This window comes from Branchiostoma lanceolatum, chromosome 3 (genome assembly GCF_035083965.1).
Source record: "Branchiostoma lanceolatum isolate klBraLanc5 chromosome 3, klBraLanc5.hap2, whole genome shotgun sequence".
Lineage (NCBI taxonomy): Eukaryota > Metazoa > Chordata > Leptocardii > Amphioxiformes > Branchiostomatidae > Branchiostoma > Branchiostoma lanceolatum.
Window position 1 is genome coordinate 18,346,826 of NC_089724.1, and position 17,710 is coordinate 18,364,535.

Here is a 17,710-nt window from a genome sequence, read left to right on the forward strand (position 1 = left end):
CGCTAATTGCACACCCTGCCAGGCGCCCCCCTGAGCACAGTCAGTTAGAACGTTCCATCCAAGATGGCGGTCTGTGCGGGAAACAGCAGTCAACCAAACCAGATTGTTGCTTGGAAACAGTTTTTCTGTGTGTTGAGTTTGTTTTTTCATGTTATTTGTAGACAAAGACCACAGATTGCCAAATCGTGGCCATTTATATTTGGTACGAATTGGCAACGATGGACTCTAGTCAAGCTGATGAGCTATAATTGGTGTAAACAAAGGAGTTCTTTGCCATGTGTGAACGAGGCGAGAACGTGAGGTTTAGCTTTGCAAGTTGTGTTCATTGTATGTACTGTAAGTTCAGAAGCAAAGAGTCTTGTTCACAGTCAGGTATGATCACAAAGGCCTTATACAAAAATGCAAATGGCAGGTATTTTGCAACCTTGAATTGAAAGAGAAAGGTATGCTTTGATGTCAGAAGTGACAAATGTTTAACAATCAATGCAGAGACTGCCCTGAAAAAAACTTCAGTTATCTGTATTTTCAAACTACTTTTCCTTAGCCTATTAACCAATTAACCAGTCTCATTGGGCTAACACAGGCTAGCTTCTCAGCTCCATTGCCAACATGAAAGGAGTGCAGATGAACTGAGTTAGACCCTGAAACCCTAGGCTCTACCATCCTCCGCGGGTCGCTGGGAAAATAGTAGAAATTGGCCAAAATAGAGTCAATTGTACGAAGGGAGTCGGCTACGGAGATAGGGTCTAATATGGCTGCGAATGTTATATCCTCCATGGTCAAAGTCCCCCGGCAAATGTTCTCCCTAGCCATGATAGCCGGCGCGGTCAGAAACCCTGCGGAACGTGAAACTTGTGTAGAATGATTACGTTATACCGTAGGAGCAGGACTCTATCAATTCCCCAGCCGAAGAGGTCTGTATATTATATAATAATAATAATAATGAAGACCTTTATTGCACATTTCTGCCACACTTGGCTAAGTACAGGTCACAACAAAAGATAATACAAGTACAGTTAGCGGATACAAAAGAATATGACTATCATTAAATAAATTCTACTTCTCCGCGCTTTTCGGTTATAGTAGATATAAAAGAACAGACGTGTTTTTCAATGGGAGGTTTGTCTAGTCGCATTAGAAATATGAATTTTTGAACAGTACTTAAATGTGTGAGGTAGGGAAATAGGTTTTCTACAAGTTTATACAGTTCATTTCTTTCTTTGGTATATAATACACATTCTACCACAAAATGACATTCGTCTTCTACTCTATTCAAAGTACAATGTTTACATAATCGTTGTTCTAGAGGAGTGCGGGTATGTCTTCCCGTTTCAATATGTAGTTTGTGGCAGCTGATTCTTAGTCTTGTGACTGCATTCCTGACCCTCATATTTGAATTACTTAGATATTTTTCTTCATTATAAGTAGTTTTGAATAATCTATATGATCTTAACTTATTTTTGCAAGCCCCACCTTTGTTGTCGTTATGTATTTCTTTCAGAAACGTTTGGAAGTAAATGTCTTTTATCCGCTGGCCAATGGAACTAACAATTTGTAACGTATTTGAATTATATGAAATTGGTAGGTAAACCAAGGAGGTTTGAATATGAACATTTACATGTTACATAGCCTGTGTACCGTCCGATTACTACCTGGGCTCCTACACTCGCTACCCTAAAAGTAAAACAAATAGTAAGCGTATGAGCCCTTATAAGATGCATATGGCATCCAGGCTAACGGTTACATGCTTGTTCATCTGTAGACCCTCCCAGGCTTGCCCAAACGCATAAGGAAATTTGGAAACTTTTTACGTTGAGGCCGAGGGGAATAGGCTGCTATTTGACTATAGGTCGCTTTCCTTCTCTGTTGTAGTCAGTCAGACAGAAGTACTAAGTAGTCTTATAGCATATGTAGGAGTCAGCTTTTTTTGCTGCACACAATTTATTACACAGCGACTTTTGCCTCATATAGGAGACGGTAAAGTCTAACTAAAGACTAAAAGAGATAAAATGCATGTCCTTAGAGCTGTGGGGTCAGATACAAATACAGTCTACCTTTACTAAACAATCTACCGTGTTTTACGGTGTACAACAAAATGTTACTGATATGAATATTCCATTCTATGCATTTACCCATAGCATTTTATTTTCTTTCAAAATCTCTATGGTTCAAGTCGCAATGCTGACAGCTACGTTGTTCTGTAGGCCGGTACAACGTTTTCCTGTTTCAAAAGACAATGTGTATTGGTGTATTCTATGAGAACGTATGCAAGGTTTAGTGCAGGCAGTCCTGTACTGTACCGTGTGCGTACAACGTAAATTGTTCACGTTCTTTGTGTGTTCTTATGTTCCGATTATGTATTTCTCATGGCATTTCCACTCTCAACAGTTATTTCCAAAAGTTTTACTACAATATAGATCCCCCTCCTTGGTCAGACTGCGTCTTTCAATCAGGACTTGAATGAATGCTGAGGCCACCCTGTTTGTGCTGTCTGCCCTCTATGCATAAATTAAGATAATTGCAGATAATGAGTTCGTGAACGGGTGTGAAAACAATTACTCTATTGAGAGATATGCGGCTGTCAAATTGATGGATGGGCTAGGAAGACCAAACTCTGAAAAATTGAGGGTTTTAGACTTAAAAGCCTGAGATAGGTTCGTAGCTATGGCATACAAAGTTGTAATTGGGCGCAAACAAGGCCTAAGGAGTTACTTTCTTTCAAAGTCTTTCCGAAAAATCGATTTCATCTTACAATATTTAGATACTGGCTGATAAAGTTATGATCACCCCCCCCCCAAAATGATCCAAAACAACAAAATTATTAATATTTCTCTAAACCTGAGCAGTATTCTAATTTTCCGGGAAGACTTCCTTTTAGCAACTGACTATTACTACATCCTGTAAAAAATTCTATATTCCAGGATCTTCGCAGCAACCTTGCCAGGTCAGTTATTGTAAAAATGATAACGATCCTATATTTATGAATTATGAAAATACCATGAGTCTATTTCCAGTATCTTATTCATAGTTAGAAGGAGTAGTAGGCAAAGTTTCCTCCAAATTTCAAACTTATTGGCCTTACGGCACTGGAGATATGGCGGTTTGTATCCACCCTACCGTTCACTCTACTTCAGGTCTTAACCAGGCTTGGTCATGTCTTATCACACTTGAGATAACGTCAAAATACCTTATTTTCGGATTCCTCCGAAACGAGCTATGTACATATTACTGCGAAGCAATGTCTCATACTAAATCGCAAGCGTAAGTTTTCGTTACCTTATTTCTGGGCTAGGTGCCCTTCAAGCTAATTTTTTTATGTGTAGCCATATTTAGATTTCAATCATAACTTGGAAAAAGCTGTACTATGTAAACTGTGTCAGCCAGTGATCTGCACGGTAGCAGACTGGAGTGTATAGTTTACGTTATACGGATATTTACCGTAAGGTTCTAGCTATTAAATAAGTTATACCGGGGTCTTAAACGAATGAATTTTTCGGGAACCTGTATCGTGATACTACTGCCCCAAGACTAACAATCTTACATGGAGATGCATATGGATCTTTTTTACAAATTGTTTTAATGCACCCGCCAAATGATACAAACTGTAGTTCTTTTTTAAACTCCATTACCGTGAAATGTATGTTGCCCTTATGATAAAGTCAATCGACTAGAATTTGGTATCGGAGTAGCTCTGTCACGGTAGAATTTGTCATTTTGTAGTCTATTTCACACAGATTTATGTTTGGAATAGTCTACATGTAACTGTCCGTTGTCTTTAAATCATCAATGGTATGGACAGACAGATATATTGATTAATTGATTGATTGATTGATTGATTAGTTTGAGCTGCCATTCAGATGCATTTTAAGATATTCTCTCCGCTCAATCCTATATTTGAATGTTGGTTGTCCCATGCTGACCGCGAACACGTTGTCCCTCTCGCTCAGAATTGCCTGGCCACCCTTATGTCCTTTTCGCAGTCGCGGCATGAGGTCCGTTACCTGTAAAACAAAAAATCGGAAATCATTTATGCTAACGTCTATCATATACGACACTTTTAAGCTGATGTTCGAGCGAACTAGCTGTGCTTTGGAGTCTCTTCTCTGTAGTATTTTTTTTTCAGTAATGTCTAAAATGTATTTTTCGGTATACTTTCTCCTGGCCGATTGCTAAGTGGTGAAGGATCAGATTATCTCATTATTCCGACTTTTCAATTTGAGACATCCAGGTTTGCAATGAAGGCCGATCCGTACGTGTCAGACCATAAGTCACCAAGGCAGAATTACGCTTGCTTTCGCTGGCATAAAGACCCCACAGAATTTTATTGACACAATCAAGCTAATACAATACATTAAAGCGGCATATTCATACGGATCTATTTGTGACTTACAGACAGAGGATATTGTTGGTTATGGAGTAGCTATAGATTTGAGAGCTTCGCTAGTGCACATAACTTACACGTGATAGTATGACGCGACAAAACTTAGCGTCGACTTCAAACTGTGGAGTCCACTTTGAAGCCACCACTGTGAGATTGGGTGCCCCTTGCTGCCGCTCCTGACAGTACGTGTTGACATTTTTGTTGACCTCCCTAAAGTAGTATACTTCTTCATGGAAGCCCACACCCTGTATGATCGACAAATGCAGAGGTGTTAGGCTAGTAAGAAATAAGATTTGCTTGCAACAGTCAAAAGAAATAGTGGACTTTTTTAATTGGAAAAAAAGAAACAATACAAGTAAAGAAGACAAGAATGCTCCAATGATATAGAAATCTGTTAACCCTATCTGGACTGGGGGGGGGGGGGGGGCTAAAAGTACCCGCGCCAACCTTGACATCGTATAACTACCGAACGACATATGCTTGGACTACTAAACTTGGTGATTTAGCCTAAAATTTAGTTGGCAACAATATTATGATAATAGTATATAAGGTGTTATATAACATGAAATTTGTAGGGAGATTTCTGAAAGTCATTTTATGCAAAAATCACTAAATTTTGATATTTCGCAGGTTTTCTTGCTCAACCATACTAGTTTTCCACATGTAGAGTATCATATGTAATTAGATGTAACTTTCATGATTTGATATTCATAATTTATGCTAAATTGATGACGTAATCGGTCAAAATCTAAGATGGCCGACCATTACACTAATTTAGGTATCAACAGGCTTTTTTGCCTTCAAAATCGTCACAACCTGATATTTTCTTTACCAGGAACATTTAGATTAACGTTTCTAGTCTACTTTTAGTGTTTCTTGGGGTCATAAGTGGAAAAAAAGGATTTTTGAAAATTTCCAAATGGCCGATTCAAGATTGCGGATCCCAAGGGGTCGCTAACAACACGTGACGTCATTTTATGACTTGATTTTGACGTCAACGTAGTTACTATTTACGTAATATGTCTTGGTATACCTTAAAATCAAGAATACACACTGTTTTGTTTAATACTTTTAGATATTACGGGAATTCCCTATTTAGCCAATAAAATCACATCAATGACGTCATAATTACGTCATATTACGTCATAACTTCACCAAAATTCCGGGAATTATCAAACTTACCTGAACATCATTCCCTACAAATTTGAGAATGATACATCATACCGCTCGGAAGTTATGAGGGGGGCGAATGAGCCCCCCCCCCCCCCCCCCACCCCCCGTCCCAGATATCCCAAAAAGCCCAGTCTAGATAGGGTTAGATACGGATTGATTCTGATTAACCATACCTGTTCTGCAATTTTTCGCCACAAGGATGTGTTGAAAGTGTCATACAGTAAATAATCCACGGCTTTCCACTTTCGGAGGTTAGAAGTCTGTTCTTTCGAGGGGATTAACTTTTTGTGAGAATATGTTCGATTGTTCTTGGTGACATATAGGACGTCTTGCATTTCCCAGCACATCAGCCGTCTGAGGAGAACGAGGGACTCGTCCAGGTACTCAAGCAGCATGATAAGAGTGAAGTCGGCTTCTAGTTCACTGATGTATCGACGAGCTCGTCCCTTGGCGAACAACAACAACAAAACATAGCGTGGTCAATGTTTTCAGAATCGTAATAAAAATCATCAATGAACCCCATTAAGACTGGAGGGGGGGGGGCGTTTGAGGCCCGCACAAGCTTTCCTGTCGTAAAGTATGAACGGATTTTGGTCGAACCGCAACTTGGTGACCTTTCCTAAAATCTATTGGTCAACAATTTCATAATATTGATATAAGTTTATAAGTTTTCGGGTTGCAATGGCAACGGGCTTCTGACATGCAGACATGTGTTACAAAATTGGTAGATTCAGTTTTAACAGCGTAGTTTGTTTTCAGGTTTCTTGCTAAACCACGACTATTTTCTTACACCAACTACAACATATGTAATTCAATGTAACTTTAACTATTTATTGATCTTAAATTATGCTAATTTTATCACGTCGTTGGTCAAAATCCGAAATGGTGGACGATGACATTCTGTTAGTCATCCTTTTTTGGTAAAGTTGTGTTGCATACCGGTGGCGTCAATATGACACAAAATTTGTACATCACTTTCTGAAATTTGGTAGTCCTACGAAAAGCAGTTTAGGAGTTACGGGGGCGTGCCTTCAAAGCCAAGGATGACAAACCGGTCTGAAAATAGTTAATGTTCTCGATATGACAAAAAAAGCTAGATACAAATGTTACGTTGTTTCGTATGTCATACAGTAATGACTTATGTATTTTTATTCACCATTCAACACAAAAAAGCAATTGGGACTATCTCACTATGAAGCGATAGCTAGCAAGGTAAGGAGACTATAGATAACCAATAAGGTTCAAAGTGAATTCTATTTAGACCAGAGGCGCCAATTATTACGAAAAAGGACATGAGGCTTCATATAAATGGTTAGAGATAAAGACAGTCTTATGTATTGATGAGCATACTTTACACTCTCTCAATGATTGTGGGTAATCAGCTTCGTATCAGAAATGAGACGTCAAAAATAAGGTACTCTTCACAAACTACAACGCAAAACCTTCAGTAAGTGATTACTACGGCCAGTTGCATAGGTACCTCATCATCCGCTCCCTCAGCAGGGTATCCCAAGTCGAAGGACATGAAGTTCCTAGTAGGGTCCCAGGTGATATTACAGAAGTCAAAGTGGACCTCGGACCGATTCTTGTACTTCCATGGATTCATCAAGAACTCAATGACCGGGTCACTAACATCAGGTATTTTCAGAATTTTTGGAAGGTAGTAGTAGTTCATGGCGGAGTTCATTTGGTTGAATGGATCTCGTATGATAGCTGTGTGTGAAACAAAGAAACTAGATTCACATGTTTTGTCCGTGCCGCTAATCTCTACTATAGACGTATAGATATGTCTGACAAAAAAATATATTTCTAAAAGTTGGCCACGATAGTCCTAGACTGGACGCTTTCTCAGTCACAGCACGAATTCTTAAACATTTTTGGATTATGTTGGGGTCTCTAGCACATAGATCCTTTAAAGGGTTATCAAAACAGAAAATTAGCTTATTCACAAAGAACAGCTCTCTTAAAATGATTACATAAGAATAATAACTTTTAAAGAAGTGGAGACCTTCTAAATTGTGACTACAAATTTATAGCTGTTACCCTAGCTAATAGAGTGTAAAAGGTACATAAAAACTTGTAAACCAAACAGCTTATATTAAAGGAAGATGCATAAGAATCATGAATGACATAATAGTTTATGCTCAAAGTGAAAGAAAGACTGGAACTTTATTATTCTTAGATTTAAAAGAATGCCTTTGATTCTGTAAATAGAGATTGTATGTAAAAAAAACTCTTCACAAATTTAACTTTGGCCCAACATTTATAGAATGGATAAAAGTACTATGTACGGATACATGCTGCAATAAATATAAAAATGACTGGATATCAGAACCCATAGAATTAAACCGAGGTATGAGACAGTGTTGCCCATTATCATGTTTGCTGTTTAGATAAGTGAAAGAAATCATGGTCACTTAGATAAAGAAATCTAAAGACATAAATGGGATTTTACTTCAGCATAATGAGGGTAGTGAAGACATTAAAAAAATGTCAGGTAGCTGGTAAAACAACATTGATTCTAGAAAATGAACATTCAATAGTAAATGCTGTAGAAGTTATAGCTACAGTAGAACATTCAATAGTAAATGCTGTAGAAGTTATAGTAAGGTAGCTGGAATTAAACTTGATAAAAACAAATCCCAGGCTATATGGATAGGTGTGTGGGAGAAAAATGATAAAAAAAGTCTCAGCTTTAGATTGGACAAAAGAACAACCCAAGTGTATGTGAGCTCTTAAACTGGGAAAAGAAAAGAGAGAAGTTAAAGAACATCTTTAATTTGTGGAGAGGAAGAAAACCCTTTATGGTAAACCAATAATCATTAAAAAAAACTTGCATTGTCCTAACTAATCTATAGTTTTATCAACATTGATAACCAAGAATCTATCAATGGACAATATATCCTTGGAATGGTAAACCGGATAAAATCTCTAGAATGTATGATCGATTACTGTGAAGCCGAAACAAAAAAATTTAATGTTAGATTCAGGGTCTGCTGGCTTTATGGGTCAGGAGATTTTGTAATGGATATGTGTCCGATTGGAAATAATCCAGAATTTTTGTCCTAAAGACTATGGGGAAGATACACGAATTAAGATCATTGTCCAGAAATGTCAAAAATACCTAGATTATATATTAAGCTGTTGTCCTTGCTTGGCACCAAGCAGGTAGGGGGGTAAGTAAGCAGTCACAAAATTCTAAATGACGTAATTTGGGGAATTCAAAAAGTATTTTAAAGAGAAAAACTTTATTACAATATACTCGGTAAAAGCAGGCCTAATGCAGACAAAATATATTTTTCCCGGTGGTAAATTCATACTAGCAATGTTGGAGAAGACATTACAAACTTTTCAGCTGAACGAAATAATCTTCTAAAAGCAATGCCAAAAGTGTGAAAAACCAACTAACTGAATTTGAAACTCAATCAACTCAAATTGAATTACTCCATCAAAATATGTACAAATAGAGAAGGCTTCATCTAAAACAATTTATAGTCACTTAATTAAACAGATATTTAGAGAAAGAAAAAGCATTGATAACTGGGGGAATTGCTAAATGGTACTATCCTAAAACCGATTTGATTTTGAAAAATATATCTCTAGACATCAAGGATAATAAGCTTAGTCAATTCAACTTGAAACGCGTGCACCAAATTTTGCCCTGTAAATCTAAACTAAATAAATGTAGAATAAAAGATTTCACGTTTCCTGTCGGCTCGCAAATTGGACGGATGTTCCCTAATCCTTAACGTCTTCCCTCATTAGCTATCGCCCTTACCCCCACTTGTCCTCACTCCCTACCTCATTCGGCGCTATCACTTCTAGCGCACGGTTGGGTGCCCTCTCAATCCCTCCCCTCTTCTCCTAAACAGGCCGCTCGTCCCCCCTTTCGATTTGTAAACAGTTATCTCGATATCTCGCGACGTCCGCGCGACTATCCTATAACATGTCTGTCCAGTTTGTGAATAGACAGGAAACTTAGTTCTCTAAGGGGGGTTTACGGAGAAGAGAACAAGCAGGTAAAGTATACACTTGTGTGATGTGTATTGTAAAGGAGACATAAGTACACATGAGTGTAAAAGATTTAGGAATTTTCGGCAGAGGATGGAGTATATACTATTTCAGAAGGGGAGTGGAATAAAGTCAACATTTTTTCTAGGTTATGGATATAAGTCAAAGGTTAATCATTTTGTAAACAAAGTGGTACCCGTATCAAAATTTCCAATTGTCAAACCTTGGGTAGAATACAAAGATAATGAGTTGAAATCAATGAGATATGACATTTTCAATACGTTTCGCTGGAACCATTTAAAGTTGTGATTGTGATTGTGATTGTTACCTTCGCCGAGAAGGTTATGCAGATGGTAGCGTTTGTTTGTCTGTTTGTTTGTCTGTCTGTAGTGGCACAGAATAACTCAAGAACGCCTTGATGGATTGTCTTGGTATTTGGTATGTTGGTAGGTTTTGATGAGACCTAAAAACGATTAGATTTTGGGCCCCCTAGCGGCTTCTAACGGTACTGCAGCGGAACTTCCTGGTTTGATATCTCGTGTTCTGGACATGCTATGGAACTTATTTTTGAGTGGTAGATAGATCTTTGGACAGAGAGTAAGTGGTGTGGGTTTGGGTCCCCTAGCGGCTTTTTGGAACTGCAGGATCAGGTTTTGCGTCTAACTTTGAAAGGGAATAACTCAAGAAGGGCTTGATGGATGGTAATGATTTTTGGTAGGTAGATAGCTTGAGTGATGATGTACATGATTAGACACCTTTTATGCAAATCAGTATCTAATTTGCATAATTAATGAGGAAAGTTTATACATCCGCCAAATTCCATGATAGGACTCTGAAACATGTGACATATGTAACTGAGGAAGAGAGAAATATTATTTGATATGAACTATGCAAATGAAGACCTCATTTGCATAATTAATGAGGAAATACTATAACAAGATGGGCTTGATGGATGGTCATGATTTTTGGTATGTAGATAGCTTGCGTGATGCTTAGTATGATTGGACAATAATTATGCAAATCAGATTCTAATTTGCATAATTAATGAGGCAACTTTAAAAATCCGCTTTGTATCATGATATGACTATTCAAATTGTAACTGAGGAAGAGAGAAATGTTTATAGATAGAAAAGATGCTCATGTGGGCTAATTTGCATACTTAATGAGTAACTAAATGACGGCAATTTCATACATTCAATACTTTTTTTTGGCATCGGGACGTTATGTGAATGTAAACATCGTTGAATCAAATTATGCTAATAAGGGCCTCATTTGCATAATTAATGAAAAATATTAGCATAACCTTCTTTGTTGAGCTCATAATTTGTTAAGCTCATACTTTGGACATGTTATATTTTAAGACAATCAACTGGTATGATTTATAATTGATGAGAAACACTCCTAATACATCAGTCATAAAGGTTAAAATCATTTGGCGAAGGTATGAGGTCGTGGAACTCTAGTTTGTTGATGAAGTCATTATAATTTCATGAAAAAGGGATATATTGTTTTGGATGCGTCTGCGTCTCTGTGTGTGTGTGTGTGTGTGTGTGTGTGTGTGTGTGTGTGTTTCCGGATTTTTATGGTCAGCATAACTCTAGATCACTCGACGGATTACGATGATATGTATGATATTATTAGCATGTGGGTGGATGTTAGGAAGACAAAGGTCAAGGTTGATTTTTGCCCCCCCCCCTGGTATGTGACCTTGGTACTGCAGCAGAACCTCCGTTTCTTTTGACCTAGACCTGCCATGGTCTTGATCTTTTGGTGCGAGATAGATTGTGGACCCGTAGCAGCTTACTCTGGAACTGCAGGGTTATTTTGTCGAAATAACTGCTGAACAATTCAGTAGGCTTAGACAGAGATGTACACCAGACTGTCCAATAAAGGAGGTTTCACACTACCCAGACCACGGACCAAAGCGCTGACAAGAACGTTTCTCTACAGGTGCACAAAAACCTATAACGCACTGCCAAACACACTGGTCTCTACAAACAATGTAGACTTCAAGAACAGAATAAGAGACTGGGTTAAAGCAAAGGACAAAGCTTCACCTCTCAGTCTATGGTGGTAGTAAATTCTTCTGATCAGAATTCCGGTCCTTTTGTAAATACATGTATATTTAATCTGTCAGAATTGATTTAGTTGGAATTATTATTAATCAGTTTATTATGTTTATAATTTATGTTAATCATTATGTTTGAGTTTCTTCATTTGTATTTACATTATGCTCAGTTTACTTAAGTTACCTATATTCGTAATTTACGATTACTTTGAGTTTCCTCATTTGTATTTATATTATGCTTCAGTATTTGTATTTACATATATTTTGCTCAGTTTATTGAGTTACCTATATTCGTAATTTATGATTACTTCTGGTTTTTCGTCCACTACACCCAGCTTATGTTTTCACTTATGTTGACCTCTGACCTCCCTCGTTCATCTCTCGTTTACTTTTGATTTCACAACATTTGTTTTGTCGAATTCTTAGTTAAACCAATTGTATAGTTTTCGTTTCATTTTATTTATTTGTATTGGGACTCCAGGAAGAATAGTGCATATTGTATATCACTAATGGAGATCGAATTAAAACAAACAAACAAACAAATACATAGTGAAGTGCAAATTATGCAAATTAGGACTTAAATTGCATAAGTAATGAGGTGAATCTATATTTGCAATGTTTTCCATGATAAGACTCATAGATATGTCGTTTATGGCAGGTGGGACATTAACAGATACCAATTATGTAAATAGTTATTAGTTCCTGAACTTGGTTCTTTTCTCTGTTTATATTGTGTATGTTTTTGTATCATTTTGTGAAATGCAATTGAAATTCTTTTTAAAGGTATACAAGACCGTGCATATATTATGTACATGTGGAAGTCACTTGCATAATCAGAATAGTTCGTTGAGATATGAGGTCTCCGAACTCTTGTTGTTTCTAAGTCTGTTACTCTACTGGTGTCACTGTTGATGTTATTTGTGTAAAAGTTAATCAAGTGATGTAAAGTATATGTAAATCTGGTGTAGATTTTCTTCCTGATGTTGTTGATGTGTCTCCAAGAATATTCTTCAGCTTTTGTGTGTGCAGTAATGGTAATGTATTTGTAAACCAGCTTGAGAATCATTCTATGTTTCACCCATTCAAGATTATTGTACTATACCTTTGTTCTTGTAAAGCCGATGTTGTAATTGTAAGTTTCCCTCTGTTTTTATTGATTTATAATGCTTCGTTTATCCACTTTGTAATGTTTTGTTTTGTTATGTGGTATATTTGTTGATGTTTCTTATTAATATTTTTGTGTTCTGATGTTCTGGTGTTTTTATTTTGGTAATATTGACGTTGTGTTTGTAAATATAAATGTGATGATGTTTCGTTTATATAGAAATGCCTATGCTTTTGCATTTTCAGTACTGTGTTTGTACAACCTATATTGATTTTGTTTATCTTACGATGACAACAGCATTGACCTCTTCTTGAAAAGAAAGAATTTTCAAATACAGAGCTATCAACTATCTTTGCTAAGCTGTGAAATCGTAATTTTCGACCACAGTCCTGACAAACACATTCATTTCAGGTGGCAGACCATGCTGTATTATTTCTATATAAAACATTTAATATGATGTAAGCTTTCTTACAGATGTATGCTGTGTTGGCTGGAAACTTGGACCGTAGCCATGTTTTATTGTAGCGCAGGTGGTTCCAAAGGGCGTCATACTGTTCGTCTGGGGTGTGGATGTAATCTTCTTCGTCAGGAGGTATCCCCCAAGAGATGGGGTTACCTGATGTTGGTATCAGCACAGCCAACTTATGGTTGATGGCGTATCTTTGGAAAATGTTCGAGGTGGTCACAGTCCCGGTTTTGTGTGTTGCAATAAAGACAAATTTCCTTCGTGGAATGCAAGTATCGGTTTCTCTTTCTATCACCTCTCTGTTTTCCTGTGGCGCCTCAGCTGGAATTCTGAAAAAGGGAACTATTTAGTTTGTTTTGCTTTTTTTGTTGCCATACTGTCCTTTTTTTTGCTCTATTCACTGTCTGCCTAATTAAGGATTCTGTTTTGCATTACAGCACCGTACGTTATCATCTTGGGGTATCGCCCGGCGCACACCATTCCACAACTTACCCTAAGTCCATGTGTGTAATTTAATGTGAGGTGGTAAATGGGCTTATCATTACGCCAGGGTTGGTATCATTATAACCAGCAGCAGTAATGTATTTTTGTGAGTTGTTTTATTAGCATAATATACATATTAAGATTTAAGCTGGTATTCAAATGACATCCTTATCACAAGTCTAATGGAGTGATACCAATTCTAAATGTTGTTTAAAAAAACTTTAAGCTGAGGGGGACCCATCATGGAAGTCACTAGGGCCTCTGACATGTGTGTTGAACATTATTATAAAAACATCACACGCTAATTACCTGTAGCCAAGCTTGTGCAGTTGAGGCCTGAGGGATATGTTATTATCCTCATGCATGATTGAAGAAATGTAATAGCAGACCCCACCACAGACGAGAAGAGCCACAAAGGCTGATGATATCTTCATTCTCCTCCTACAGATCATGTTGTCCTACATAGATGAAAAGATAGATGGTTGCTACACGAAAATATTTGGCGAGGAAAAATTCAAATCTAGCCAGAAGAACACCCCACGATTTACTTCTTTACTATGATCATAAGAATTATATTTCACAGCATTCTTCAATTTTTGCCAGGTACAATATAAACACAACAGCTTCCAAGTTGTGCTCTTCGCTGGCCCTAAAAAGGGTCATGGCATATGCACTATAAAAACTTATTGCTATAAAATATTTCATCTCAAGGTAATTTTGTAGGCCTAAAGTGTCAGTGAGTGTTTTATATATGTACAAATGTCACAACTACACGTCTGTTCTGGAGTAACCTTAGGCAAACCTCTTACAGACGTACATGTATAAATTATAAGAAAACTCAAGTCAAGGGGAAACAACCTCCCCAACAGCCTAACATCTCTACAAGAGTATGAAATTCTCTATAACATTAGCCATACTGTTTTGATTATATGGCTGACATCCGAGCGCGCATCAATATATATATAAATATTCAAGGTGGGGTCAAAACTGACCCCATAATGTTTTCTACAAATACAGTCTTTTGTGTGACTCTTTTTGTGATTTGTATATATGTATGGTTTCATTACTCTGAGGAGCAGCGTGACTTGGTTAGGTGTGAATTTATGCTTATCATCATAATTTATGCAAAAAGTGAGAACATCGTCTTTTGCATCTAAAGGTGGCTCTTTTGAGGCCTGCGCCAACGCTTCATGTAATATTGCACCTGAATTCCTTACGCTAGAACCACCAAACTTGGTCACCTTTGCTAAAACATTTTTATGGTATTTTTAGGTTATATGGTGAAAAAATGCATTTAAAAAAATTCAAGATGGCGGAACCAAGATGGCAGATTTCAATTTCACTAGTGGTAACTAAATAAGAATATAATTCTTATGATGTCATTTTGACGTCGTTCCTCTTGCCATTGAAAACTAACGTCTTAGGATACCTTATCATGTATCATACACAAATTTTGTTAAATTCTTATCGTGTACCATTGAGCTATATGGGAATAGAATCACATAAATGACGTCAAATAACGTCGCAACGTCATAAATCTTTACATTCATTCAAAAAATGTTGTTTTTCTAACTATGATCATATTGATAAGGTATACATGTTACTAGATGATAATTATCAAACAATAGAGAATATGAGTGCAGATTTTGCTGGAGTCAGTTTTCACCCCACTGGACCACGCATGAACTTTCTAGGATAACTTAATCAACAACTAGAGTTCCACGACCTCATACCTTCGCCAAATGATTTTAACCTTCATTACTGACGTATTAGGAGTGTTTCTCATCAATTATAAATCATACCAGTTGATCGTCTTCACCCAAATCACAGAAGTTGTCCAAAGTATGAGTTTAAAAAAGGTTCTGCATACATATATAATCAATTATGCAAATGAGGTCTTTATTAGCATAATTTGATTCAACGATGTTCACATTCACATAACTTCCAAATGCCACAAGTATGAAATTGCCATCATTTACCTGTATAGAATTCTAGTAGTTTCTCATTAATTATGCAAATTAGGCCTACAATTGCATATTTTCTATCTATATGTATCAACATTCCTCTCTTCTTCAGTTAAAAATGTCACATATTTGAACAGTCATATCATGGAACACAGCGGATTTGTAAAATTGTCTCATCAATTATGCAAATTAGGGTCTGATTTGCATGATTATCGTCCAATCATACAAAGTATCACCTAAGCTATCTACATACCAAAAATCATGACCATCCATCAAGCCCATCTTAAGTTTTAGTATTTTCTCATTAATTATGCAAATGAGGTCCTCATTTGCATAGTTGATATCTATTGATATTTCTCTCCTCCTCAGTTACATAATGTCACATGTTTGAGAGTCCTATTATGGAATTTGGCGGATGTATAAACTTTCCTCATTAATTATGCAAATTAGATACTGATTTGCATAATAAGTATCTAATCATGTGCATCATCACTCAATCTATCTACTTACCGAAAATCATGACCATCAATCACGCCCTTCTTGAGTTATTCCCTTTCAAAGTCTGAAGCAAAACCTGCTCCTTCAGTTCAAACCTAGACCACTTACTCTCTGTTCATACAGCTATCTACCACTCAAAAATTAGTTCCATAGCTTGTCCAAAACACGAGATATCAAAACAGGAAGTTCCGCTGCAGTACTGTAACAAGCCGCTAGGGGACCCAAAATCTAATCATTTCCATGTCTCATCAAGACCTACCTACCTACCAAATATCAAGACAATCCATCCAAGCCTTCTCGAGTTATGCTGTACGTTACAAACAAACATGCATGCATACTACATACAAATGCTACCCTCTACATAACCTTCTCGGCGAAGGTAATGAGCCAATCTAGTCGGTAAAAACGTATGAGAAGTTATAAGACATATATATGAACAAACTTACGGGAGGAATTTTGTTTACGACTAGAAATGTCAAAATGTCACATATTGATATACGTCTGGGGTCAGTTTTCACCCCATACGGTGATTTGAGGGAAATTTATCGAACACAGACATCAGCTTAAGATATATTTGTAAAACACATGCTAACGTATAATATACTGCGAATAATAACACGGGACTTACGGTAGGTACGGCAGGAAGAAAAAAAAGGACACTTGACAGGAATACTCAGACGTGTGGCTGGATCTTGGTTGATTTTGTGCAGAATGGAAATATTCAACCACTCACTCTGGATGGCCTCTGATTTGTGTCGACGTGTAAGCTGATTCATATCTACACATTGTTTATTTTTGCTGCCGTTCTATATTCTAGCTGCGCAGTATACAATGCCATATTCCGTGACCAACCTTTTCAAACTTTCTGGAGTGTGTTTTTTCTTTAACGTGGTGGTATATCATCTAGATAAAGAGACGGGCCGTCAAAATGGTTTGATAACTTTTCCATAATCACCCTAGTCCAAAACTTTGTATTTTAGAACAATTGTCACCCCGTGCAAGAATGGACTCTAACAGCGCCATCGTTATGTAAGTTAGCATGTTCAAAAATATAAGCACTCAAAATAAATGGACCTTTGCATAATCACCTCAGTTCCACATTGAATTTTGGAACAATTGCCCCCCCCCCCGTGCAAGAATGGACTCTTCCATTTTAATGGACCAGTTCAAAGAAAATTGCCATTAAAAAAAATGACTTTACAAATCAACCCAGCCGAAATGAATTCTATAATAATATCTCAGTGCAAAAATCTTCCAGAATACATATTTCTGGTCTAACAATGCCCCAGATCCCCAAATAAATCACTAAAGTGGCGAATGCTACAAATGTAAGAGTGAATATATGAACATACGTCATAGGCACTCCATACCATTTTTTGTCATTTGGGTTAGATATCTAGGCACATGAGCAAATGGGCAAAAAACGCCGAATTTATCATTCTGAAATAAGTACTATATGCCAAACGTGTTACATGTTGACAGACTCTCAACATGTACACCCTGATCTTCTATTTGTTTTGTATGCTCGAATGTTCCCACACATCCGCGTCTAGTTCCTGTA

At 37.1% G+C, this 17,710-nt stretch overlaps 1 protein-coding gene across 1 annotated transcript; it reads right to left on the reverse strand.

The window, feature by feature from the left end:
- Positions 1-934: 934 nt before the first annotated feature.
- Positions 935-16,898, reverse strand: LOC136430789 (galactose-3-O-sulfotransferase 3-like). Its single transcript, XM_066421738.1, has 7 exons — positions 16,778-16,898; positions 13,997-14,145; positions 13,211-13,533; positions 7,035-7,267; positions 5,728-6,000; positions 4,459-4,626; positions 935-4,001 (listed from the first exon to the last, which is right to left on the reverse strand). The coding sequence occupies exons 2-7, from the start codon at positions 14,137-14,139 to the stop codon at positions 3,837-3,839; spliced, it is 1,305 nt and encodes a 434-aa protein (XP_066277835.1). The 5' UTR covers positions 14,140-14,145; positions 16,778-16,898; the 3' UTR covers positions 935-3,836.
- Between the last annotated feature and the right edge of the window lie 812 nt (positions 16,899-17,710).